The following is a 26,321-nucleotide window of genomic DNA, read 5'->3' as shown; positions in this document are numbered from 1 at the left end:
CAATGCCTATCACAGCGCCTGAAACATGGCATCCCCTTAAATGTGTTGAATATTTGCTCAATGCTGCCCCACTGAACGAGGTTTTCTGAAGTCTAATCACACATAAGCATCCAGCAAAGTAGCTGACACATAGCAAGTGTTTTATTGTCTAATCACTTGTTACTTCAAGTGTGGCTCCTGGACTAGCACCAGCAGCACCACCTGGAAGCTGATTAGAAATGCAGAATCTCAGGTCCCACCCCAGACCTACAGAATCAGAACCTGTATTTTAAGAAGTTCCATCCCTAGGCGATTTGTATGTACATTCCAGTTTGGTAGGCTGTGTGGTACATCACATGACCTAGAAGATCGTGCGTTGCTTAGCTCAGGGAGATAGAGGAACACATATCAGCAGAATCAATGAAAACTATTTGTTCTATGTTCATTTTAGGCGTTGGAGAGATGGAACAGAGGCTGGAAGAGAGAACAGACATTAATCTTTAAAACCCCAACGTGTTTGGGAAAGTTAAAACTGAGGTCTGAACAACCTTGCAAGTAGTGATTTTAAGTGCAGAGAAGCATCTTATAGAAGAATGGTAAGGTGGTGGGGCCTTGTGGATTTGGACTGGCAAACCTAGAGCAGAAGTCAGGGAATTTGATCTCCAATCAAGAGGGAGCTTGCTCAGTCATGGAGGTCACGGAATCTATTAATTCTGAACTGCTTCAAGACTTTTAGCACAAAGATAAAGATATATGCGAGGGTGTGTGGGGTGTGTGCATGTGTATGTGTGTGTGTGTGCGCACACGTCGTGTGTGTATGTGTGTGTGTGTATGAGAAGGGGGAGGCAGAGGCAGGGAGGAAGAGAAATTGAGACAGGAAATCTCTCTTAATTATTTTCTGTCAATCATAATATGAAACATAATCCCCTTCCCACCCCTGGATTTTTCCAGGGGACCATGGTGTAACAGCCAGGAAAGTGGGTAAAAAAACGTGGTTCCAATAAATTGGGTTTGATTGGTGCTACTGCGAAGGAATTGCTTATGATCAACATATCTTGGGATAAGGAGGTGGCAGCCTGGAGTCCAGCTGGAGTTGGCCTGACCTGGTTGAAACCCTGGTTCTGCTTCACACTGGGTGTGTGATCTTGGGAAATTGACTTTGCATCTCTGAGCCTCTGTTGCCTCAGCTATAATATGGGGGTGATAAAAGCTACCTTGACACATATTTTCCTAAGGATTCAATGCGCAGAAATGTGGCTGGCACACAGTAGCTACACAATATTAGTTTCCATACAGTCCTCTCCCAGCTAAAGCATAAGGCAGCTACTTTTTTCAACACTAGGCTTTTATGTTGCAACATAATTCATATTCTATGGTTCCAATATGGACTGTAGTGCTGATTTCACTTTGATCTTCCTAAAAACATGCTGGATTTATGGACAAGAAAAAGAACAGGACAAAAAGAATCCATTCACTGAGATAAGGAGAATTGAGAATGTTAAGACATGAAATTTATTTATGCCCAGTGGCACCATGAAAGAAAGGTCTGACAATCTTCCTCCATAAAGATTATAGCCAAGAAAACCCTATGGAGTAGTTCTTCTACTCTGTTATATATGGGGTCACCAAGAGTCAGAATGAGCTTGACGGGAACTAACAACAACAAGAATTGACTTAATTCTGTCTAATAAAACTTGATGGAAACCTGCCCAGTGAAGGTGGTTACTAAGGTTAGGGGGAGATTTATACATTGTATCCACATATCTCTTTGGACTGAAATAAGGGTGTAGTTCCCCACAATAGTGGAAGTGATGCACCTATGGGGACTCCAGGACCTGGGTTAAGCTGCTATCCAAAATGGAGGGAATAAGAAGAAGGAACTCAGAGTCAGGCTGCATCTAGGCTGTTTTTATGGATATTGTTATTCCTATGGTCCTGATATAAAGAGTGAAGTTCAAAAGCTGAAGTGACTCTCCTAAGGACAAATAACTGATAAGGTGACAGAGCTGAATTTCAGAGTAGAACGATGTGATCCTCAGATTTACGCTCTTTCTACAGTATAATTTTAGAAAGAGCATGTATGTATGGAATATCTACCATATGCAAAGCTCTGAGGGGGTTACTAGGATATTCCACAGCAGACTTTCTTTGTCCTGGTGAAATCAAGAGGGGTCAAAATGAAGCTAAGAAATACTTAGTATTTTCTTAGCATTAAGAAGTGTTTCTTGAGAATGAGGTCATCTCCTCTCCCTCAAGCACGTTTCTGATCCAAAATCCTTCTCCTTATCAACATACAGTCATGGGACAGATTCTGCAATGAAGGCTGTTAAGCTATATGTTGGGAATACCAAGACAAGTCAATTCAAATAAAGGGTTCAACTGTGTGTCTTGAGTGGCATGGAGAGAAGCCTTCATTCATTCATTCAACAGATACTGATTATCAATAGACAGATGAGAAACAAAGGCTCAGTTAGTTGTTCGAGGCCACACAGCTAAGAAGAGATGGAGCCAAAACCCTGTCTAATGCTCACAGATGCTAGCTCTGACTGCGTGGACTGGGAGTATGGGAAGGCTGTAGTCAGGAAGACAACTTGGGAGGCAAAGATCCACATCTGGAGTAAAGAGAGTCCTAGAGTCAGGATAGGGGTGAGCTCTGAGAAGAAGAGCTTGCCAGAAGGACCCTTGTTCCTGAATTGCCAGTTTGATTCCTCTTAATTGAGCCCAGGCACCTGTGGACTCTGGTATCGAAGGCTCTCTGGTCTCTCCAATAGTGGTAACCACTGCCATTAAGCAAAGAAAAGAGATTTTCCAGGGACCCATCTTCAATGAGCTCTTCAATCTTAGTTTGTATATAGTGATAGAGAGCACATGTTTTAGAATCAGAAGATAATTAAAGGCTTGCCTCTTCTTTATACTGGCAGTGTTACTGTGGGCAAGTCACTTCACCTCTTTGCATTTCCATTTCTTCATGTAAGATGGCTATAGGCAGAGCCCTGACACCAATACCTTTTGAGCATTAAGGTCTGATTTCACCAAAGACAAGCATTAGGTCTTGAATAAGTCACTCTGATCTCAGTTTTCTTATCACCATAATGGCAATACTCTGGGATACCAGAAATCTCTGTCCTAGGTACTCCACAGGGTTGGGAGGAATCAAAACAAAATGATGTATTTAAAAGTATAAAATTTCCAACCTCTGGTGGGCTCCAAAATAAGCAACTACAGTAGTGCTGATGATCCTCCGGCTCTCATTAAAGCGTAGGCATTGAGGTAATAGGGGTGTGGGACCCCACAGATATTTCCAGAAATGATGACGGGATTACAGAGTTAATGTTCAGGCTGGCCCTGTTCATTTTACCTCATCACCTCCCCACTCACCACTTTCCACAGAGCTGCAGCACTGGGCCCCAGTCCTATTTCATTGCTTCTCTTAAAAGGTGAAATAGCTTGAGACTGACATCATCCTGAAATACTATAACATGATATGGATTTATAGCCTTCCATATTCCTGGTCCTGTGCCAGTCTCTGAAATTCGTGGAATTATCAGGAGTATTTTTCTCTAAGTTTAAAAGCCTGCTGTTCAATCCTTCTGAAACTCCAATCATGGCCCTTCCAGTTGCTTTTCCAATAGGACAGAATTTGAGAACTGAGAAGGGACCATGGAGGCCATCTAGTCTAACTTGCTTATTTAAACTCTAGGGAAATTGAGACCTCAGAAAAGAAAGAGACTTGGCTGTAAAATCATACTGCTAAGTAAAGTCACAGCTGAGAACAACTATGTATCTTTGTTCCTGGCCCAGCGTGATTCTCACACATCATACTAGATTTGTGGTATTCAATTCTGCAAAAATTGTACTCTATCTTCTGCCCTACCTGTCTATCTATCTATTCATCCATCCATAATTTATCCCACGGTTTCTCAACTTCAGCATTTTTGACATTTTAGACTGGATAATCCTTTGTTGTGGGGGCTGTCCTGTGCATTGTAGAATTTCTGGCTTCCACCCACTAGATGCCAGTAGCATGCCCCCATTTGCAACACCCAAAAATGTCTCCAGACATTCCCAAATGTCTCCTAGGGGGTAAAATCCCCCCAGCTGAGAACCACTACAAATATATCTTTATACCTATCCTATTTACTCACACGATCACACACACACACACACATACACGCATACACAATTGGTTTCATTCTTTTAAAAACAACTGGAAAATGAAAAAATAAAATAATCTGGAGGAAAGTAAGTCTAGGGTTTAATTCTGCACAACTTTATCATGTGAAGTTACACAGAATCTGTGATCTCCAAGACATCAGAGATTTTTTACTGGACTCTAAGTGTATCACTGGGAGACCAGGCAGGCCTGGGGCCACCTCTAGCACTGTTATTTGCTGAACCCTAACATTCCTAGGTGATGATGTTCACTAAGTCATAACTATTCATTGTGGGGAATATTGTGAAGGTCCCACCAAGGCGAGAATGGTTAAATAAATTATGGTGCCCTTGCTCAATGGAATATTATGTGACCATTAAAAATTTCATCTTTAGAGAGATGGAAATAATCCAGAGGACTGCTTTTCTGTTGTGATGTTAAGTGAAAAATACTGGATGGAAAGTAATTGTGAAGATTTCTGCAACATTGAAAAATGTTGATAGCATGATGTTAAGTGAAAAAAGAACACAAAATTGCATCTATGCTATGATTTCAGATACGTACAAATAAAAAATACATGTCTACATACAGATGTGTACTGGAAGAGAGCATGGACAAATCAAAATTAAAGAACTATAAGGTTTGGTTACAGAGCCTGGTTCAGAAACCATTTTCATTTCCGACTTTTGGTTATTGGTTTGTATAAACATATATCTTGTTTATAGATATGCATAATTTGAATGTAAGAAGAGTCCCTGGTGTTGTTGGTGGCTGGAACAAGGAGGAACAAAGAGTTCTTACAAGCTCACTTCTCTTGCCTCTTTGGTGTCTTTCAAGACAATCCATGACTGGTCATGCCAGCACCATGTGGTTACCAGGCTGAGAAGATATTTGCATACACTAGGAGGCAGGGGGTATATGAAGAAAGCAATCAATAGACAAACAGCTAGAAACTTGAGTTCCAATTGTGGCTCTGCCACTGATTTTTGTGTGACCTTGAACAAGCCCCATTCCTTCTCTGGGCCTCAGTTTCTCCACTGGTAAAACAGGGTGAATGATATTGTGTTATTTAATTCAGAGCATTGCCTGGTGGTCAAAATGAGATACGGAATGTTAAGTAGTTGTATAAACTGAAAAATAATAAATAAATGGGTGGCTCGCCATCACCACTGCTACCACCATCATCATTATCATCATGATTATTGTGATCATCATCATCATTGTGCTCAATTTATTACTGAACCACTCCAATTTCCCCCTGAAGAAGTCTCTAAGACTCACCTAAGTGCATCAGGGCCTCCTTGTCCCATGGCCAAGTTGCTACTCCTGCCAACTCTTCTTCTGAGGAGTTTGCAAAGAAGATATTGAGATGTGTTGATCCATCCAATCTAAGAATGCTCTTCAGTTCATTAACATCCAAGTAGGCTCTGAAATAGAAAAGGAACCTTGTCTGGTATCATTGTCTAAAAAAGCTACCATTCAAAGCACAGGCATTCTCCAAGTAAGTAAGACCTATTAGGTGGCAGGTATAAAACATCGCCACATAATATTACAATGTAAGTGGGATGATCCCATTTTACAGATAAGAAAATTAAGCTCTTATGAGTTTGACTTGCCGAGAATTAAGTTTTGAACCTAGATTTATCTAATATCAGTATCTGTATACGTAAGCAATCTGTTATATTGTCTGAGGACAGGGCCACATAATGAGGGTATAGATCAAGAGCACAGACAATTCAAGAGAAAATATGTATTCTAGTCTTGGCTTCTTCTCCCTCTTCACTTATTCACTATAGACCTTGGACTATTTATTTGGCAAATATAAGAGCTGCACTAGGAGACCTGCTTTGCATCATTGTATTAACCTTGCAAGAAGGCATTATTACTACATTTTCAAGATGAGCAACTTGTGGTCCAATGTTATTAAATAGGTTGCCCAAAGTTGCAGAGCTGATGCTCAAGCTCAGAAACCTATGTTCTTTCCACTGGGGCATCATGCTGCGTCCACTGATGATTCTGCATTCTATAAGCCTCATTTCTTTATCTGTAAAATAGGCTAGAGGGAATATTGTGATTTGGGGTGGCTGCCGTATTAGACCCACATATCTGGAAAGCGAATTAACTCCCTATGCTACAATCAACTCTTTAATACATGGAACAGATGCACTTTGGGGAGAGTGAGAGATGGTCTATGTAAAGAGAATGGCATATCCTAGGCGCTCAATGAATATCAACTCTTCCCTGTGGAGTTAGGACTCTCTAATCAGAACAGGGACAGTAAATGTGAGGGACTGCCTTCTGCTTTGGATCAGTCACAGGTTTATTATTCGATGACTTGTTTTCTAAATAGAGAGAGGTGCTTGCTCTCTTCTTGTGCTTCTTTCAGCCCACATTTTGTGTCTGCCATGATATACTTCAGGGAGCTTTGTGAGCAGCAATTAATCACTCTTCAGTAAGGCAGGAAATGAATCAATGAATAAAAGAGTGAAAACAAATAAATAAGCAAGCAGTCAGCATACTATAATAGATGAAATAAATTCTATGTAAATAATGGTATCTTTTTTTTTTTTTTTTTTTAGAGCTCATCCATGTGGCCAGACTTTGCATGGATTAACTTTTTAACCTTCTTAAGGTGGCACAAATGGTTAAGTGCTTGGCTGCTAACCAAAAAGTTAAAGGTTCAAACCCACCCAGCAGCTCCATAGGAGACAGACCTGGAGATCTGCTTTTGTAAAGATTACAGCTGAGAAAACCTGATAAGGCAGTTCTACTCTGTTACATGGCATGGGGTTGCTATGAGTGGGAACTAACTTGACGGCACCCAGCAACAACAACTGTCTTAATAACTTTGTGAAGTTGTTGCTGTTAGCTGTCATCACATCAGCCCCCGACTCACAGGAACCCCATGCATATTGGAATGAACCACTACCCGGTCCTCATTTTCCAGAGAAAGAACAGAGCCTTAAAGAACTTTCAGATCTTGTGTAGCTGGCTGGTGGTATTTTCCTTTCCATAATGTCATCTCTATGGGGGCAGTACTCGTACAGAGCCTGGCCAGTAGCACACATTAATGATGTCTCCCTTCCCTTTCTCTCTAGGAGTAACAGAAGGGCTTCTCTACACGTGTAAGATTGAGATCCGAGCTCTCCAGCATGGCCTGCAAGGCCCTGCTTCCCTGTTAGCCTCATCTCCCTTGGATTCCTCTCTTGCACTTCCCACTGTGTGCTGGCAACATCACTACACCCACCATGCTGGGTCATCTCTCTTGCCTGTACTCATGCTATTCCCTCTTTCAGGGGCTCTGGCTCCCATTTTGTCCATCTGATGAACAAATCCAAACCCATCTGGTATCACTCCTCTGAGAAGACATCCCCGATTCCCACCTCATCTCCGCCTCTCTTATCAACTCTGTACTGGTCCACCTCCTATTGGTGCACATTCTCATACCATTCTAATTAATCATTTTGCTTGTCTGTATCTGCTGCAGCAGTTCTACTCTATCAGGCAGGGTCACTATGAGTTGAAATCAACTCGATGGCACCAAACAACAATATATATAAAGTGCTTAGAATAATGCCTGGCATGTAGAAAATCTTTAATGGATATTTAAAACCAGTTGCCATAAAGTTGATTCTGACCCATGGTGACCCCACATATGTCAAGAGTAGAACTGGGCTCCACAGAGTTTTCAACCGCTGATTTTTCAGAAGTAGACCGTCAGGCCTTTCTTCTGAGGTACCTCTGGGTGGACTTGAACCTTCAACCTTTCAGTTAGCAGCCAAGTATGTTAACCATTTGTACTACCCAGGGACTAATAAATGTTTAGCTATTTATTTTATTCATCCTCATCGTACAGATGAAGGAACAGAGGTTCAGAAATCACAACACTAGTGACAAGGCCAAATGCAAACCTAGATGTATCCAACTCTTTCTGCAACCTCACCCTTATTTCCAAGCTCATCCAGTGAAAAGGGAAACAATGTGTGGGAGGAGAATGAAAACACAGAGGAGCAGAGATTTTCTTAGATCAGCCTTTTCACATTATTTGTTATTTCCTAATTGATTTGTCCATTTCCATCAAGCATTTTCTCAGCAGAAAACACAAATGTCATTAGAGAAGTCACCTCTTTGCCCTATTCCTCTGGGATGAGAGAGTTTCATGAGAGGAAAGGATGGGTGGGTAGGGGTGGGGGAGTCGTTTTAATTGGATGTTTATTCAGTTGTAATTGCAAAAGCCAATCTTGTCAGGGAGTAGAATTCCTCCTAGCCCAAAGCAGAGACGTAGGATGTTGGAGCTGCTCCCTTGCTTGTATGGGTTTTTTTTTTTTTTTTTTTTTTTCATACTTTAGGAAGCCTCTGATTCCCAAAGGAAATCCAAGGCAGCCAGCCAGTCCCCCAGCCCCATTGCCCTCTCTCCTCCCCATCTCTCTTGGGGGGACCTACTCAGAGAAAACAGCTCTGTGGCTACAAGTTTTTCTTCTGTTTAGCTGAAGTCTTCTCACCAACACAGCACCAAGCTAGGTGTCTCCCAAATGTATCTGGGGGGGAAACTCTGGGGACAGGAGTCCGTGTGGCTATCGTCCTCCCTCCTCCTATCCCTTTAAGTTAATGTTTATTCTCTTCTGTCAATGGCTGGAGCAGAAAGCACAGCAGGTCAAAATTACAAAGTCTCTCCCATAGAGACTAAGGGGATTGACTACGAGAGAAGGAAAAGGACTTTCCCAGGGCCACTAGGGTTTCTATTTTGCAACCATAAGAAGGCTGGTCTGCATCTATATCGTAAATTGGCCAACCCAAAACCCATACCCACTGCTGTCAAGTCGATTCCGACTCATAGCAACCCTATAGGACAGAGTAGAACTGCCCTATAGAGTTTCCAAGGAACGCCTGGCGGATTTGAACTGCCGACCTCTTGGTTAGCAGCTGTAGCACCTAACCACTATGCCACCAGGGTTTCCAAAATTGGTCAAATATATCTTTAAAAATCATAACCCTCCACCAGGAAAATCAGTTCAGTGCCAAAACTCTGTGTTTATTAATTTATGTGCCAGTACCATCCTGACTTGCACAGAAAGACCTGTGTCCAGTCTCAGTTAGTTTACAAGGATACTGGCAGGATTAAAGGAGACAACCCAGCAGAGTCCTGGCATACAGAAACCGTGAGCTTAGAGAGCCCTTCCCTCCCGATCCTGGCCCTCTATTTTCTCCTATAGGGAAAGATGCTGAACTGACCACCTGCCTCTGAGGGGCTCCCCCAGTCTCAGCTCTCAGAGTCTCTTCTCCATCACCCAGCCTTCTTCCTCCTCCTGCCACACCAATCACTCCAGTTCTCATGATTTCGTCTTCCCAAAAACCCTTGGATTTCCCCATCCATCCTGTACCCCAATGATGCCCATTCCCTAAGCATGTCCATCAGTTTCCCTCCTCTACCTTACAATCCCTCTTCCTGGATCTCATCTTTTAAAATCTTACCCTCCCTGCAAAGTTCAGCGTCCACATGATGTACGCCATGTACCCAACCCTAACCACTGTCATCTACAAAATGGAGATGATGATGTTCACCACTCAGGACTGTCGGGGGATTAGAGGTGATGCAGATGGAGTGTTTAGCATGGCGCCTGGCACATAGAAGGCACTCACTAATCAGCATAGAGTATTGTTGTAGCATTATTATTATTAAAATGATAATCATTGGGAAAAACCCATTGCCATCAAGGCGATTCCGACTTATAGTGACCTTATAGAGTAGAACTGCCCCATATGGTTTCCAAGGAGTGCCTGGTGGATTTGAACTGCCGACCTTTTGGTTAGCAGCTGTAGCTCTTAACCACTGTGCCACCAGGGTTTTCCAATGATCATTAGCAACGCCAAAATCGTTATCACCATTTCTAGCTGAAAATGACCTCTCCCTCCTGTGCACCCTTACTTTTGATTCAAGTACTTATCACTTTGCTTTGTGTTACCTTAACTATGTGAGTATCTGCATTCTCCATCAGGCTATGAGCTTCTAGCAGGTGGGTGGCAAGCCTTTATCATATCTGTGCCCTCTGAAACTTCCCTCCAAGGGAGAGAGCAACCATTGATCGGCAGCTACTGAGCACCTCTCTCTTAAATTGCATAATCTCAAAGCAGGACAGGTTTATAGATGAGGAAGCCCAGGGCTCAGGGAAGTGAAGTGACTTGCCCAAGGTCACATAACAAATAAGGTGCAAAGAAAGGTCTGGCAATGAACTTGATGCACTAGCCTGTGTACAGCAGCACTTTTGTACCAATTAGGAAAATTGCCTCTTCCTTCAGGTGGACATAGCTTCCCACAAGGATGTTTAGTTTGGAGAGACAAGCATGGGAGGGACTGCATCCCCTCATCCCCTCATCTGGGTGCCCCGGTGCAGAAACTGCACTACTGGAATTCCTGGGCTCTTCCCACTACACTGCCTGCTCTGCAGCTCAAGGTCCCCATCTGTTCAATGAGCTTGTGAACTAGATCAATGTTTTCTAAGTCATGATCTATGCTAAACCCACAAAATGCAGGTAAGTATTTAAATGAAAAGAGTTTCCAAGTCAAATGGGTTTAGGACATACTGTGTTAAACAAGACTAGATGTATATATATATATATATATATATATATATATATATAATGCATGTATGAATATATATACACACATATCTACTTTTTATGTACATATATGTATACTTTTTCAAATGCAATAATTTTCAGAGCCTTTAATATGCAAAACAGGAGTAGGGCAGATAGTGTATGAATGTTTCCCTAACATATTTGGCCATAACCTCCCACCCCTTCATGTTTGCCAAAAATCAAATACCAGAATAAGCAACATAGCTTGGGAAATGTTGGGCTAGATTTGATGTTTCCTCCTAATTTAGATTCTCTCCCCGAGCCTCTCCTCTAAAGAGGTATTTCAGTGTCCCTTTTCTTTCTGCAAAACTCAAGCACCTGAAGCCCGCTGTAAACATTGCAGGTTCCCTGGAATATCTGCTTCAGTGGACCCAGCTCCAGAGTGCCAAGGCACCCCGACTTTACCCCTCTGCCTAAACTGCATTTCAAAGCCATGAGTGCAGTTCTGGAGGGAGATCAAAGCTCTCTCAACTCAACTGTCATTAGAATATTTTCTTTATGCATCTTCCTTGCTGGTGAATACCAACAACGTATTTCCTAAATGCACTGGCCTGAGATGGCACAACTGTAATAATCTGAATGCGAGGACGGTTAAGACATGTTTTATTGAAAGAGAAGCAAAAGGGAACGACATTCAAAATGTAAAACAACAACAACAACAAACCTCTTAAGTGAAATGATGGAAAAAAAGTGTGGCAAGGCTGGAGTTTTTCCAGCTCTAGAATCTCAATACACTGGCTGTTCCATTTTAAAGGTGGTCAGGGGTATGTTACACAGGGAGTCCAGGTCAAGAATTACCAGCCTCAGTTTCTAGACCTACTCAAAGCAGATCACCTTTGAAATGACTTCCCCGAGGCAGAGGTGATAGTTTTGGAGAGCTTTGAGAACTGCCAAGCCAAAATCCTGGTCCCTGGGCTCCTGATGGACTCATACTGGGCACCAGGATGGTGCTAACCGTATGTTGATGCTATCAATTTGAGGTAGGGCTTATATGAGCCGAACCCTGGGTGAGAGCAGGTCATTTCAGGGCTAGAGGCTGGTGATAGTTCTGTCAGGCTAAGGGAAAAGGCAGCATAGTGTTATAGAAAAAAACAACATCTTAAGAGAGAGATAGACCAGGGCTCAAGAACTCCCTCTTCCACCAAGTGGACCTGTAACCTTGGGCAAGTGACTCAGTGTCTCTGAGGCTCAATTTCCTCATCTGTAAAATGGAGATAACATTCAGCCTGAAAAGTGGGATATAAAGTTTTCAAAGTAAGAGTGCCCAGGATATGAAAACGCTCCGAAATATATAATTCTCTCTTTAGCTTGCTCATGGAGTCAGAGGACACTGGCTTTTGCTCTTAGTATCTGTTGTGTTTCCATTCCAATAGCGAATCCCCGGTTCCTGTCACTGGACCAATGCATTTACCTTCCTCACTGAGGCTGTCCTGTTTCTCCAACCCATAGACCAAGCCCTGTAACATTGCCCATTTCCAAATTCTGATTGCAGCCTGTCATTCCCAAGGAGGCTCTCAAATCCCTGAGCTACTACTACTCCATTCTCAGAACACACTAGATCATTTGAAAATAATTATCAAATATAAAGATCAAAGTCACTCCAGGCAAGTCATTAAAGTGAGATAAACCTCAGAATGTTTATTGCATCCATACCCTTCTTCCAAATAACAAGCTTTCCAAGCTGTGACCAGTTCTAAAACCTGGATTTTGTACTTAATTCCAAAGGCCCTAACGATCTGGACTTCATTCTCCTGCCTAGTTTCGTCAGAAATGCTTAAATCTGCCTCTCTTGTCTGTAAAATGAGGCACAGAAAAGGAAAAAAAAAAATTCCTGGAGAGCTTACTAAATTCCTGGAATCATAAATGATTGGTTTCTAAAATAACGGCTTTTGTATGAAAGCTTAACATACAATCTAAGAAAAATGCAACAGCACCAATTAGGGATCAATTGAAAAATTGGTCTTTCTTTCATTCACTTATTGAATAAGTCATTCTTTGATTATCTCCTCTCTTCTCTACTATTCTCCCTGACTGCCTTCCTTTTATTCTTCTTTCCAAACTTGCTCTCTGCAAATCATTCATTCATTTTTTTTTCTTCTTTCATTCATCAACATTTATTGAGATTCTATCACATACCATGCTCTAAGTTAGGAACTGGGCAAAACATTATGAAAGAGAAATAATTTTCATTATCAAGCAGTTACCACTTTCATAAAAGAAGGAAGGCAAGTAGTCAGGTTATCATAATATAATGTGATAATAATAATATTACCATTGGGGGAAGTTTACTACACACTGACTGTTGAAGTACATTTTTAAAAATATTACCTCTTTTAATATTTACAAAATCCATGAATATCCCCAATTTACAGATGAAACAAGCAAGGCTCCGTGAGGTGACACCACTTTTCCAAGGATCCTCAGCTCATAGGTGTCAGAGGTGAGATAAAGGCCTTAGTCTATTGGATAGTAAGGATCATACTCTTAGCCATTGGTCTCTTTTCTTCTCTTATGATATATGTTATGAGAGAAGGGGTGCTGACACAAAGTCGAAGGTGGTTAAAACATCACTGAGGTTATTACAGGAAGAATAAACTTCAGCTGGGTATTGGATCAAGTGTAGGAGAGAGGGAAATGGTAGAGGCTCCATCAAGCCCCAAAGCCTAAAAAAATATGAGAGGAGTGTGAAACTGCAAGTCCTCTGGTACAGCTGCAGAGTTGGGAATGTGAGGAACTTCACAAGATGCAGCTAGAGCAGGCATCAGTGGCCTTATTAGGAAGGGTATTTTATACCAGGTTATGGAGAATAGACATAGACAGGGTCTTGAAAGCTCTAAGCAGACCCCATCAGATTTTGCAGAGGAGAAGAAAATTATATAACATATTTTCTAAAAAACCTTCTAGGGGAATTTGGAAGACGGACTATAGGAAAGATAAAGGTGGAGAGGAAGGTATTTGCAGTGGCTTGCAGAAAAGGGGCAAACATAAGAATATCTAGGTAGAAGTACTCAGGTGTGGAGAACAATTTGATGCTGAGTGGAGGTGTAAGCGAGAGGAGCTGAAATGATGGGTCCAGTTTCTGACTTGGGTTATTGTAGTATTTTCTCTATATCTCAGATGCTACACATCAAAGTCCTTTTTATTGCTTCCCTAAACCCCAGGCCCAGCAAGAGATTTGTCTCCCTGGGCTGTGTTCTCCGCTGAATTGCCTAGAAGGTCAACCTCCAGGAAAGGCACTGGCCTAATGCTCTCTGAGGGACAGGAGGTGATCCTGGCCTTCTGCACAATGATAGGACCAGGAGATGGATGGGACTGAGCCTCCTGGGGATTTGGATCAGAGGAGAGGAAGACACTGTTTTAGAGAAAGAGGGTGGGCCATTAGAGAGGTTGTCAAACATTCGAATCATTTTTTTAAATCAAGGTGGGAGTGCCAATATTTAATTTTCATGAATAAATAAGTCATTCAAGCATAAAAAAACCAACACCATTTATGATGTCCCTCATATCATAAAATAAAGGGTACAGGAGTAAAGGAAAGAATAAAACAATTTCAGAATAATGGATGCTACTTTAAGATTAATACATTTTACTATAGCAATTACCCATTTCTATGCTTCTATTTTTCTCATTTGCCTTAGGGAACATGGCTTTCAGAGATTGTCGGGCAGCAGGCAAAGTGTTAGGACACCTGGTTCCTGGCAAGTGAGCTACACTCACTTGGTTAACATAACTCATCTTCCAGGACTCAGCCTAGAAGCAACTCTGACCCCATATGTCTCAGTCGAGTACCCATTCTCTGCATTCCCTTAGCACTCCAAAATTCTCCATACTTAAAGTGTTGACAAACAAAGATGTCATCCTGAAGACTAAGGTGTGCCTGACCTAAGCCATGGTGTTTTCAATCGCCTCATACACATGTAAAAGCTGGACAATGAATAAGGAAGACCAAAGAAGAATTGACCCTTTGAATAGTGGTACTGGAGAAGAATATTGAATATACCATGGACTGCCAAAAGAACGAACAATCTGTCCTGAAAGAAGTACAACCAGAATGCTCCTTACAAGGAGAGATAGTGAGACTGTATCTCACATACTTTGGACATGTTATCAGGAGGGATCAGTCCCTGGAGAAGGACATCATGCTTGGTAAAGTAAAGGGTCAGTGAAAAAAGAGGAATACCCTCAACGAGATGGACTGACACAGTGGCTACAACAATGGGCTCAAGCATAACAATGACAGTAAGAATGGTACAGGACCGAGCAGTGTTTCGTTCTGTTGTACATAGGGGTGCTATGAGTAGGAGTTGACTCGATGGCACCTAACAACAGTAACAGCACTTATCCAACTAGCTACTTATCTTTCTGCATGAAATTCCATGAGGACAGAATCATGCCCATCTTCTGCACCATTCCTTGTGGTACCTCCAGCACCTAGCACTTTGCTTGGTGCATAATAGGTACACACACACACACATACACACCAACAGTTGGATAAAGAGTCACTTCTATAAGACCTTTCCTTGGTTTGGTAGCCCCGGGTGCTCAGAGTTTACTTATTCTCAGGACAGCCATTAAGTTATGTGGGAAAAAAAAAAAAAAGTGGAATCTCCTGCTAAATAGAAATGTGCAATAACTGAAGTGTGATGGTATACTCAAAAGTACCAGAGCAGTGATGTGACTATCTTATGCCAAACTGTTGCTTTCACAACTAAATCATGCAGCTCCAAGGCCTCTCTTCCCACCACCTAACTTCCTTCTTGGAATATCAAAACCACAACTGATAAATAATACAACTCACCACATTGAGCAGAATACGCACAGTTCAAGGACAGCCCCGTGGCTTGTCTTATACTTGAGGCACAATTAAATAAAGACAAATCACATCTATTTCATAAGTTGTAGCAGCCACAATGTTCTAGGTAGAAGCAGCATGTCACCATCCTGTGTAGTTCAGCCCTGGATTTTAGCCATGAAAATCATATAGCCAATGTGAAGACTAACTGAACAATATTAAGGTTGGGAAGAATAAATCACGAATTGCAACATCATGTGTCAATATGGCAATGTCTGGACCCTGCCCTCATACAATCACTGAACCTTAGGCAAGTAACAGATCTATCCAAAGTTAAAAATGTATAGTTGCTACAGTATATATAGATGTCTCCGGATGACCTTGAACAAGTCTAGTAACTTCTCCAAGGTTTGGTGTCTTCTGGGGTTAAAAAAGAGACAGCTCTAAAAGGGTCATGTGACAATCAAAGAGTTCACATATGGAGAAATAGTGCTGAAAACCATGACATGGTTTTTCAGGCTGTTGAAAGCAGAATTAACTACAAATTGATTTTTGGAAAGAGGATGCCACATTCAGGGCCTTGGGGGAAATAAAATAGCAGACATGCAGACCGCCCAAGTACAGGGGTACCATCACTGGGCCACTGTCGGGACTTGTGTAATGTAAGATTTTTTCAACTTGTTTTAGAGCATAATCCTTTCTTCATTGCTACCCCAAACCCATCATACCCAATTAAGTAAAGGGGCTAGTAAATTCCTCGAGGGCAAGGGCTACTGTCTCTTACTTCTCTGGTTGTCCCCTGTGTCAGGGCATGTCTTTATTTGCAATTTTTAAATACTAAGTCCTCCATCTGTATTCTAGCTCTAAACCTGTAAGCTTGAAAGCAGAATTAAAAGATCTGGTTTGAGAATGACTGAGAAGGAACAAACCTTAGAATTGTTCCATTTGACAGATGAAGAATTTGAGGCAAGATAAAGGAAGTGACTTAGTTCACATCAATCAAGAAGTTACTGGCAGAATCTAGTCACTTCCTCCCTCACCATTTGCCAAGCCACAGGCATCCTCCTAAGAAAGGGCTCTCCCTCCTGTCTCTCTCCCATCCTCCATAAGGCTCTGAAACACTCCATGCTTCTGTGGAGTTGTAGTCACCACTGCCTTCTGTGGCCATAAAAATAGTTCAGTAGTGAGAAGTCAAGCCCAAGGCTAAGTAAGAGCTGCATCTGACTATCTGAACTCACAAAGGGCTGGAATCACAAAGCATCAGCAGCCTGAAATGGAGACAGTGCCCTTGCCTCCACCCTACATCATCAGACCACCAAAACAACCTAGTAATTGGCAAAGAGAATGAAGGAGAATCAGAGGAGGAAGGAGAAAGACAGGAAATATTCCTCCAAAAAATGGAGCTTGTTAGACTTACACAAACAAAGCTGTGAGCAAAGTGCACTGTTATTCACACACTAGTTTTGTGTTTCCAGAAAGTGAAAGAGGAAGTGTGGAGGTTCCCTCTCAGGAGATGGAAAACTACCTAGCTGTGAGTTTGAGGGTACAAGCTGAGTTGTAATCAATTTACAGAAACGTGCTTCACTAAAACAAAATGTACTGTTGTCAGTCCATTCAACCCTCACTGCCACCCCCACCTGCTTTGTTTCCTAACCTGGAAGGGTGTTTGACTGAGTGCTAAGGCTGTCATGAGTGGTCAGTGTCACCAGTGGATGGAGAGAGAAAAATGAGAGTGCTGAATAGGCCAAACCCAGTGGTGGAAAAACCCAGCTGCCTCCCGTTGGGGCCCTCAACAGGGCACTGAGCTCTCGAAAATACATGTCTAGAAAAGGGGTGACCAGCCCCTCAGATCCTGGCATGCTGGGGAGTCTTTCTATGGTGTCCTAGCAATGGGGTTCCAACTTCCATCTGTAAATGCTGAGGAGGCAGGGCAGTGCTATGGCAAGAGTCCCAAGCTAGGAGCCACCTTGCTTTGCCTCTTATACTGCTCAGCATGGTCCTGTCTACATTATGGTCACCCTCTAGTTTTTGGTTTCCTTCTCTATGACATACGTGACCTACTCAGGAAGCCCCAACTTGGGGTCCCAGACACATCTTTGGTTTTTATTAGAAAGGCATAAACCTAGCACGGCATGCTACTTTTTTCCAGGGAAAAATGAATAAATTAGCACTTCATAAGCGCAGCACGTTTGGAATAAAACAAATCTGTTTAAAAATGGAACCTGCGGGAGCCAACATAACAAAAGGGCCCTTGGTAGTGGAGAGTGATTAGGTAATCTCTAACTTCCAGCCCAGCCCTAATGTTTTAGTGAGGTGGCTCAGAATTGAGACATTATCGCCTTTTTTTGGAAACCCTGGTGGTGTAGTGATTAAGTGCTATGGCTGCGAACCAAAGGGTAGGCAGTTCGAATCTGCCAGGCGCTCCTTGGAAACTCCATGGGGTGGTTCTTCTCTGTCCTATAGGGTCGCTATGAGTCGGAATCGACTCAACGGCACTGGGTTGGGTTTAGGAATTGGGGGGCGGAGGGGAACCCTGGTGGCGTAGTGGTTAAGAGCTACCATGGCTGCTAACCAAAAGGTCTGCAGTTTGAATCCACCTGGCACTCCTCGGAAACTCTATGGGGGCAGTTCTACTCTGTCCTACAGGGTTGCGATGAGTCGGAATCAACTCAATGGCAACCTGTTAGGAATCAGGGGATGTGCATGGAAGAGGTCAGAAGATTTCCCAAAGATGGGGAATCCCCAAACGGTAACAACAACTGTTACTTGGAGTGCCAAGCACTGTTCTAAAGGGTCGACCATGGATTGTTTCACTGCATTCTCTAAACCACCCAATGCAGTAGGCTGTGTTACTTTCTTCTCCCATTTTACAGAGGAGGCAAGTGAGCCTTTGACAAAGGAAGAGACTAGTGGAAGATCACAGAACTGGTAAGTGACTTGATTCAAATAAACTCTAAAAGTCTCCAAAACTTGTACTCTTATTTATTTACTAGACTGCACTGACCCTCCATTTTTTCTTACGGATCATCGTTTTGAGGTCCTCATTAATCTCATCTTTAAGGGCCACAAGCAGCTCTCCCCTTGCTCTCCACTCATTCCTATATTCTGCTCTCAAAGACCAAAATCACACGTGCGCAAGGGTCACCCATGGAACCTGTGAGTAAAGGTGGACAACTTTGTTCAGAAGAAAAGCATGAAGGAAAACACAGAATGAATCCAGAGAAAACGGAAGCATGTGTACAAGTGTGCCTGAGTACGTGTGTTTGTTATCTATGCTCAATTGCACATGAATAGAACAGTGGGGTGGAGATGGTCAAAAAATCTAGAGACTTCAACCAAACTGACACGTCACCAATGATGACCAGTTCCACCACTGCCTGAGATTGTTCTGTGTGAAATGTGTTCTCTAACACAGTTAGACATTTGGGTCATTTTCAAAATAAACTAGCATGCAAACTCAATGAGCTTGATATAAGTTATGTGGTCTTTATTTAAAAAAACCAACTCTGTGGCTAGTCCTGAAAAAAAAGTTAATATTTTAAGAATGAAAGCAATCTGGGTAAATGCCCTCAGTTTGTATACTGCAGTTTCATCCAGGGCTGTTTTATGGGCCTGAAGGAAGGCATTCTCCACAAAACAATGCTGACTGGGAGGAGAGGGTGTCCATATGTACAAATGAGAGGGGAGCAAACTCTTCCCCAGCACCTACTGTGCGCCAGACACTATACTAGGTGTTTCACACAGCCAACTCCACTGACGTTTCATGACATGTCACAGGATAGCTGTTATCACCTAATTTTTACAGATGAGAAACCAGCGACTCTTAGTGAGTATTGTGCCAAGGTCAGACAGCTCATGAATAGTGGAGCCAAGATTGAAACCCTGGTCAGTCTCCAACACGCATAATTTTTCCACTACACCAGACCTGCCTCCTGTTATTGCTTTAATGAATATTAGTCACGTTAAATAAACCCTGATATTCTGATTATAAAATTCCAAGTAATTTCTTTTACATGATTACTGGAAAAGAATGAACAGTTACTGAAAAAAATAACAATATTTCCTTTCATCTGAATGCTGGTTAACTCTTCCCAGAACTCTTTCTGAGATATTATTTTATGTGATCCTCACAGCAATCGTGTGATCTAGGCAGTCAGGTATTACTGTTGTTCCCTTTCCATAGATGTGGAAATAGAGGCTCAGAGAGCTTAAGAGGCTTGCCCAAGACTGAACAGCTAAGAAGCTGCAGAGCCAGGGCTAGAATCTCATTTCCCTGACTTTTGTTTTTTAATTATGGTAAATATATATGTAACAAGTCATCTGCCTTTTTAACATTCTTCACATGTACCATTCAATGACATTAATCCACTACCAGTATCCATTTCCAAATTTTCCCATCACCCTTAACAGAAGCTCAGTGTCCCCTAAGTAGTGAGTCCCACTTTCCCCTCCCTTCCACTCATCCTCTCACTTCTTTCATTTTATATCTATTCGACTCTTTAAGCTCTACAACCTAATGAGCAAATCATGGCCTCTACCTGCATGGGGGGACACTCGTAGTTCAGTAGTTGAATATTTGACTCGTCTTCCACGCAGGAGACTTGGGTTCAATTCCTAGCCAATACACCTCACGCGCAGTCACAGCCCATCCAACAGTAGAGGCTTGTGCATTGCTATTACGCTGAACAGGTTTCAGCAGAGCTTTCAGGCTCAGATGAACTAGGAAAAAAGGTCTGGTGATCTACTTCTGAAAGTCAGCCAATGAAAACCCTATGGATCACAAAGGTCCAATCTGTAACCAATCATGGGGATGGCACAGGACTGGGTAGTATTCCATTCCATTGTACATGGGGTCACCATGTGTTGAGGACTGACAACAGCAGCTAGCAACCACAACATTCATGAAGCCCGAACCAACTCACTTCTTTCTCGCACCCTCCCAACACGTTTCCACCTCAATCCCTTTACTCCCATCACACCGTCTGTCTAGCCTGCCCACCAAACTCTTTTCTATCATTACAAAGCCTGTTAATGCTGGATGACTGTTTATATATCTTCTCCACCAGAAAATCTTTCCCAGCTTCTCCAAACCATAGTGATCCTGCCTTATCTCAGAGCTCATGTGAACCTTACATAGTCTGTATGATTTATTTGGAAATTAACCATTTGCCTTCTTGCCATCTCTTGAATGACTGTGATAATATGTCAATAAACTACAGAATACAAAGCACCTTGAAGGCAGAGATTATATCTTGGAGCCCTACAAATATTTATCACAATACTTTGGATACTAAGACATCTTAGTGAAATATAGATAATGAGTAAGAATATGACCATACTAACTATAACCTTTCCAAGTTCCAAATTTCCAGCTTCTGAGATATCAAGGTAATGTAGGATGACTGGAATGGCTGAGGGCTGAAAATTGAGACCCTTGGTTGGTCTTAGCTCATCCCCGCTCTCACTGTATGGCCTGGGTCAGTGCCTGCCCCTCTCTGGGAACTCAGTTTCCTCATCTATAGCAAGAGGTGGCCTGGACCACTTGACCACTCATTTCTCCTCAGACATGCCCTGATTACATGCATCTTTTTCAGATTTGGAGGGAACTGGGGGATTAGGGAGTGCATGTGCCATGAGATCATCCCCAAAAGAATTGGAAAATCCCAATGAATGAAGATAAACCATTTAACGGCCCTTGACATGAGGTTACAGGAAGAGACTGAGAAGGGCTACAGCTGCCAGCAGAGGGGTCAAGGAGGCAGCTTCACTTATTGTAGTCATTTCCAAAGACTTCCAGCAATGTCAGCTTGGGTCCAAAAATAATAGCCTGGTCTCAGAGGAATTACCATTTCATTAAAAAATAAAAATATAAGAAAATGTCTCCCTATGTTGGGGAAGTATCTTTATTTATTTATTTTTTCTTCCCCATCCATTCTATTCAATATGAATAGATATTCATGGGCAAAGGTGAAGTTCACCTAACAGTGCCAGAACTCAGTTGGGAAAGGGGTTCAAATAGGAACGCAGTGGGTTTGCTACAATATCCTCTCACAGCAGGGGGTGCTTACAATTCAGAGGGTCAATGTTACCCAGATTTCCTGATACTGGGGGCTTCTAGGAAACCCTGGTGGTGTAGTGGTTAACAGCTATGGCTGCTAACCAAAAGGCTGGCAGTTTGAATCCAGTAGGCACTCCTTGGAAACCCTGTGAGGCAGTTCTACTCTGTCCTATAGAGTTGCTATGAGTCAGAATCGACTTGATGGCAACGGGTTTGTTTTTTTTTTTTTTGGTTTGGGGGCTTCTACTAACATCCAGGTTTTCCCTTTTACTTATAAACAGGCATTCAGAGTGCATTCTAACTTGTGTGTAGACATCACTAATGGCTGCAGATAAAGTTCTGGCTACCTGGCTCATACCCATCTCTGTAAAGAATGATCAAAGTTCACTGGAATGTCTTTTTCTAACTGGCCAGTCCAATAGAAAAAAATTTACTGCCCACACAGACTGCTCCTCCTGGCTGATGCTGTGCATACTTCTTTATCACCAGCTATTGCAATGGCGTGTTGACTTGTATGTCTTACTCACTAGATGGTGAGCTTCGAAAGGGCACAGAGGAAGTGTTCAACAAATATTTATCAAGAGAAGAAAGAAAGAAAAGGAGGGGAGGAGAGAGAGAGGAAGGAAAGGAGTCAAGGAAGAACTGAAGAAGAAAGGATTTAGCCTGATATTAGAGTCTTCCATGAGATAAACTGAGCCCTTTCCTGCTTATCACCTGAATCCCAGTCATGGGGCATGACTCCTGAGTCCCTGTGCCTGCTCTGCCCTCACCCACCCACTGCCCTTGCTTATGCTGTGCACTCTGCATGAGATGTCTTTCTCTATATTCTGGACACGTTCTGATTGCCCCTCTAGATCCACTCCCTATCCCTCTCTACCCTGCTCTGTGCTGGCGGAGGCTAGCCTCTATGGGTGGCATCAACAGGTTCTTTGGCTTCTGACTTCCAATTTGGTCTACCCGATGGGAAGCACTGGCAGGATATTGGAAGGCAGAAGTGAGTGCTAACATGGGATTTACTCTCCTGGCTGGCCAGCTGGCTGCCTCCCTTTACTGAGAGCCACAGCTCCTGCCAGCAAGCCCTCTCTACACAGCCACTCTCTTTGGATTCCATAACCACTCTCTCCTCTTCCCCCTACAGGTCCAGGATGGAAATGGCTCTGCACTGTTGCTGGCTCTGGAATATAGCACCACCTTGTTGGTTGTCTTGAATCCTGCTGCACCATTGTAAATAGCGCCCCCCGCAAACTCTCCTCAATTATTCTGTTTGAATGTGCCATCTGTTTCCTGCCAGACCCCTAACTGATACAGTCTGTCTCTCTACCTCCCAAAGTGCCTAACTCAATCTTACCTCCTCCAGGAGACGTGCCCTGTTTTCCACTGTGTGCCTCAAAAACCACAGACCAAAGTTTCTTATGTTTGTATGTGACTCTCCCACTAAAGTGGAAGCCCCTCAATGGCAGATTGTGCCCAATCCATTGCAGCACTCCCAGTGCGTAACAGAAAGGCTAGCAGAATGTAGCTGTCCAATAAATGCTTATTGAAGAAAATATAAACAGTAGCCACATGATTACTTAAAATGACCTGGGATAAGATAAGCAAAAAGTTGAGCTGTGCAGTGCTCACCCCCAAGGCCATCAAGGCCACCTTCTCCATCAGTGCTGCAGTCTCTGCTATAGCCTCACTGTGCATGGTCATTAGTGCTGGCTTGTGTGCCTCAGTGGACAGGGAGTTCACTCACCCCCAGGGAAGCTCTCCCCTGGAAGGATAATTCTGACTGGACACTAGAGCATGTTACTCAGCTCAAAGCTGCCTTCTGTAATTGCAACACTCTGGCCCCTGCCAGGGTTTGGAAACCATATAGAATCCTATTTCCTCAGGACAGGCCTTCAGAGACTTGAAAACAATGTCTGTGGCCCTGGGAAAATGTTCTTGTCCAGGCCAAACAACTTCAAATGGTTTTACAAGACACAGCTTCTAGCCCCCTCACTGTCCCTTTTCCCTCCTTTTTATGCATCCTAAGTTGGCCACATCCTTATTATTTCCTCTTAATCAGGAAAACCTACTTCCAATGTAACACTAACATTACTGAAGTGGTTCATGGGAACCCAAGGCTATTAGCCAATTCTCTTCCAAACTCAGTAACTCAATACTTCACAATCCTAAACCCCTGAGGATAGTTGTGAAGAAGGCAGTGAGGGCAGATGCAAGGTGGCAGGTGTCAGTGGCTGACAGGAACATCAGGGTAGTAAGGGGAAGCTGGGTCATGCAGAAAATGGGCCAGAAACCTCTCTCTCCACTTGACCACTAACGGACTGTATGAGCTGTGGCCTCAATTTTCCTCTCTGAGGGACAATGGGGTTAGACATCATGGTCTCTGAGAATGTTTCCAGGTCTGACAATTTACGCCATTTTGATGTCTTCTGCAAGCCCTCTGCTGAGATTGGGTATTTTCCTATAGAAAGTGTGCACTCCTGAGAGCACAGACTAAGAGGTCCAAGGACTATTAGATAAAGAATAGCATTTAAATGTGTTAAAAAAAAAAAACACTACTTCTCTGATGTCAGTGTGCTCAGCTACATTACTCGTGGGCCTTCTTTTATTCAAGGGAGCTGCTCTATAAACCGTGGGAATTATGAATTTCATTCAGTGCTACTCAAAGCAGGCAGTCTATGAACTGATTCTTAGCAGTCCATGACAAGATAAGTACAGAAATTGATAGCAGAAACCTGGGGCAGCCTGACACTGCTGTATCACCCTTGAGGCACTTCATTCTTCTAGTATTTCGTTTTCATTATATATTACAAAGATATTGATTTCCAATGTGTAAGAAAAAAAAGTAAAATAAAACTGGTCTTTCATCATAGATAGCTTGAGAAGCAGTAATTTAAATGTTGTCTTTATCGATTAAAAATGTAAAAGGGGGGAGGAAGGGAGGACAGAAGGAAGGAAAAAAGAAATGAAAGAAATAAGGAGAGAGAGAGAGGAAGGGTGAAGGAGGAAAGGGAGGGAAGAGGAAGGAAGGAATGAAAGAAAGAAAAAAGAGCCTTAGGTGAGAATTAAGTTCAGCTGTTCGTTAAAAATCACCTAGATAATGTCAGTCTAATTTTCATGCTTCTGTTATAGGGGCCTTCCTTTCTTCCTTTCCCTCCCCTATTCTCCTGTCCCTTTCCTATCCCTTCCCCTCCTCCCTTCTCTCCCTCCTTCCCTCCCTCTCTCTTTCTCTCTTATATTTGTTTAAAGTCACAAAGAGAATACTTCTCTGCAAACTTCTACAGGTTTTTCTCTGTGCAAAGCAGAGCTGATTTGGCTAGAACCCAGTAACCCCACCCCATCAGGAGACTGCCCATTGTCTGACAGGCTCATCCAGGCACACAGCTTTCCCAGCCAGCAAACAAACAGGCCCTGGCGTGAGTGGTCACAGCACTGGCACACGGCAGCTCATAGAAATTCTGGGCCATTGGAGCCTGCTGGCATTGTCTGCTGCTAGTGAGGGATCTGGGACCTGTGGCCCTGTGGCCCCTCCACACCAGCACAGTGCTCGGAAAGGCCAGCTTCCCCGGGTCCTGACATCTTCATACTCAGCAGTTGTCTCTCAAGGCTTTTAGTAAAGTGGCCTTGCCTGTCACTATGGTATTTAATTCTGCCTCTTATTATCCCTTGGGCTTAAAAATATCCCCCTTCAGTGGGAGTTTTAGCTTCAGTAGACCTAAGCATTCTATTTATTAGCTGGGTGAACTTGGGTAAGTCCCTTCACCTTTCCTTCAGTAAAATAGGATAAGGGTATCCACCATCCTGGCACTTGGCAGGTACTGAATAAATATTTATTGCATGAATGAATGAACGAATGAATGAATAAATGGATGAAGATTCCCAGCTATGCACAGCCTTGACCCTTTCCCCACCCTTATTCTGCTCAGGCACGCAGGTCCCTTCTGGAAGTCTAGTTCAGTGGAGCACCCACTGCACTGATCTGGGAGACTTACATTTATTATTTAGACTAATGACTTCCTTGACTGGTGATCTTGGCCAAGTCATTTCACTCTCTAAGGTTCTCTATTTCTCCATTTGTCAAAAGCAAACGTTAACCCCTGAACTGCCTCCCTTGCCAAATTCTGGCAAGGCCCAAATGGGAGCAGAGATGAAAGTGCATGTGGACCTGGAAGGGACCGGCCACACAGGAGGGCTTCTTCTCACACGGCCTGTTCATGTCTCTGAGCCAAGGTGAGAGTCCAGGGGCCAGGCTGGTGCCAGGAGGCTGAGCTGACGTGCGTTCTGGCTTGCTGCCAGGCATGACATTCTCCTGCCAGCATCGTCATTCCTTTGCACATAGGTATTCTGTCTGTGTATGGGAGGCCCTTGCTCTTTTGAAAGACACAAAGAGAAAAGTCAGCAGAAAACCTGCCGAGGTCGGCAAATGTGCTCGAGCCATCAGCAAGTCCAGGGCACTGCATGTTGAACAGAACAGAAAAACCAAGCATGAATCTGGAAAATCTAGGGGAGTGGAATACTGGCTGCCTCTCTGACTTAAAACAAGTTCCTCCATGTCTCCTACCCAAAAAAGGTCCTCCGTGGGTTCACCTTTAGGGTTCCCTCCAGGGTTGCAAGTTACAGTTGAAAGCCCATGACAAAGGCTAAGTGAGTCATTAGACAGAGTGCCCCTGTCTCATCCTCTTTTCAGCAGTATATATGCAGTGCCTTCT

The 26,321-nt window shown here is 43.0% G+C and overlaps 1 protein-coding gene across 1 annotated transcript in view; it reads right to left on the bottom strand.

Annotated features, from left to right (window-relative positions):
- PAPPA (pappalysin 1) overlaps positions 1-26,321 on the bottom strand; it is a 279,871-nt gene that overhangs the window by 214,941 nt on the left and 38,609 nt on the right. The window contains exon 3 of the mRNA XM_049897266.1: positions 5,414-5,559. Coding sequence (XP_049753223.1) covers positions 5,414-5,559 — 146 coding nt within the window. The remainder of the gene's footprint in view (positions 1-5,413; positions 5,560-26,321) is intronic.

This window comes from Elephas maximus, chromosome 9 (assembly GCF_024166365.1).
Source record: "Elephas maximus indicus isolate mEleMax1 chromosome 9, mEleMax1 primary haplotype, whole genome shotgun sequence".
Lineage (NCBI taxonomy): Eukaryota > Metazoa > Chordata > Mammalia > Proboscidea > Elephantidae > Elephas > Elephas maximus.
This window is presented reverse-complemented; position numbering and strand designations above follow the sequence as displayed.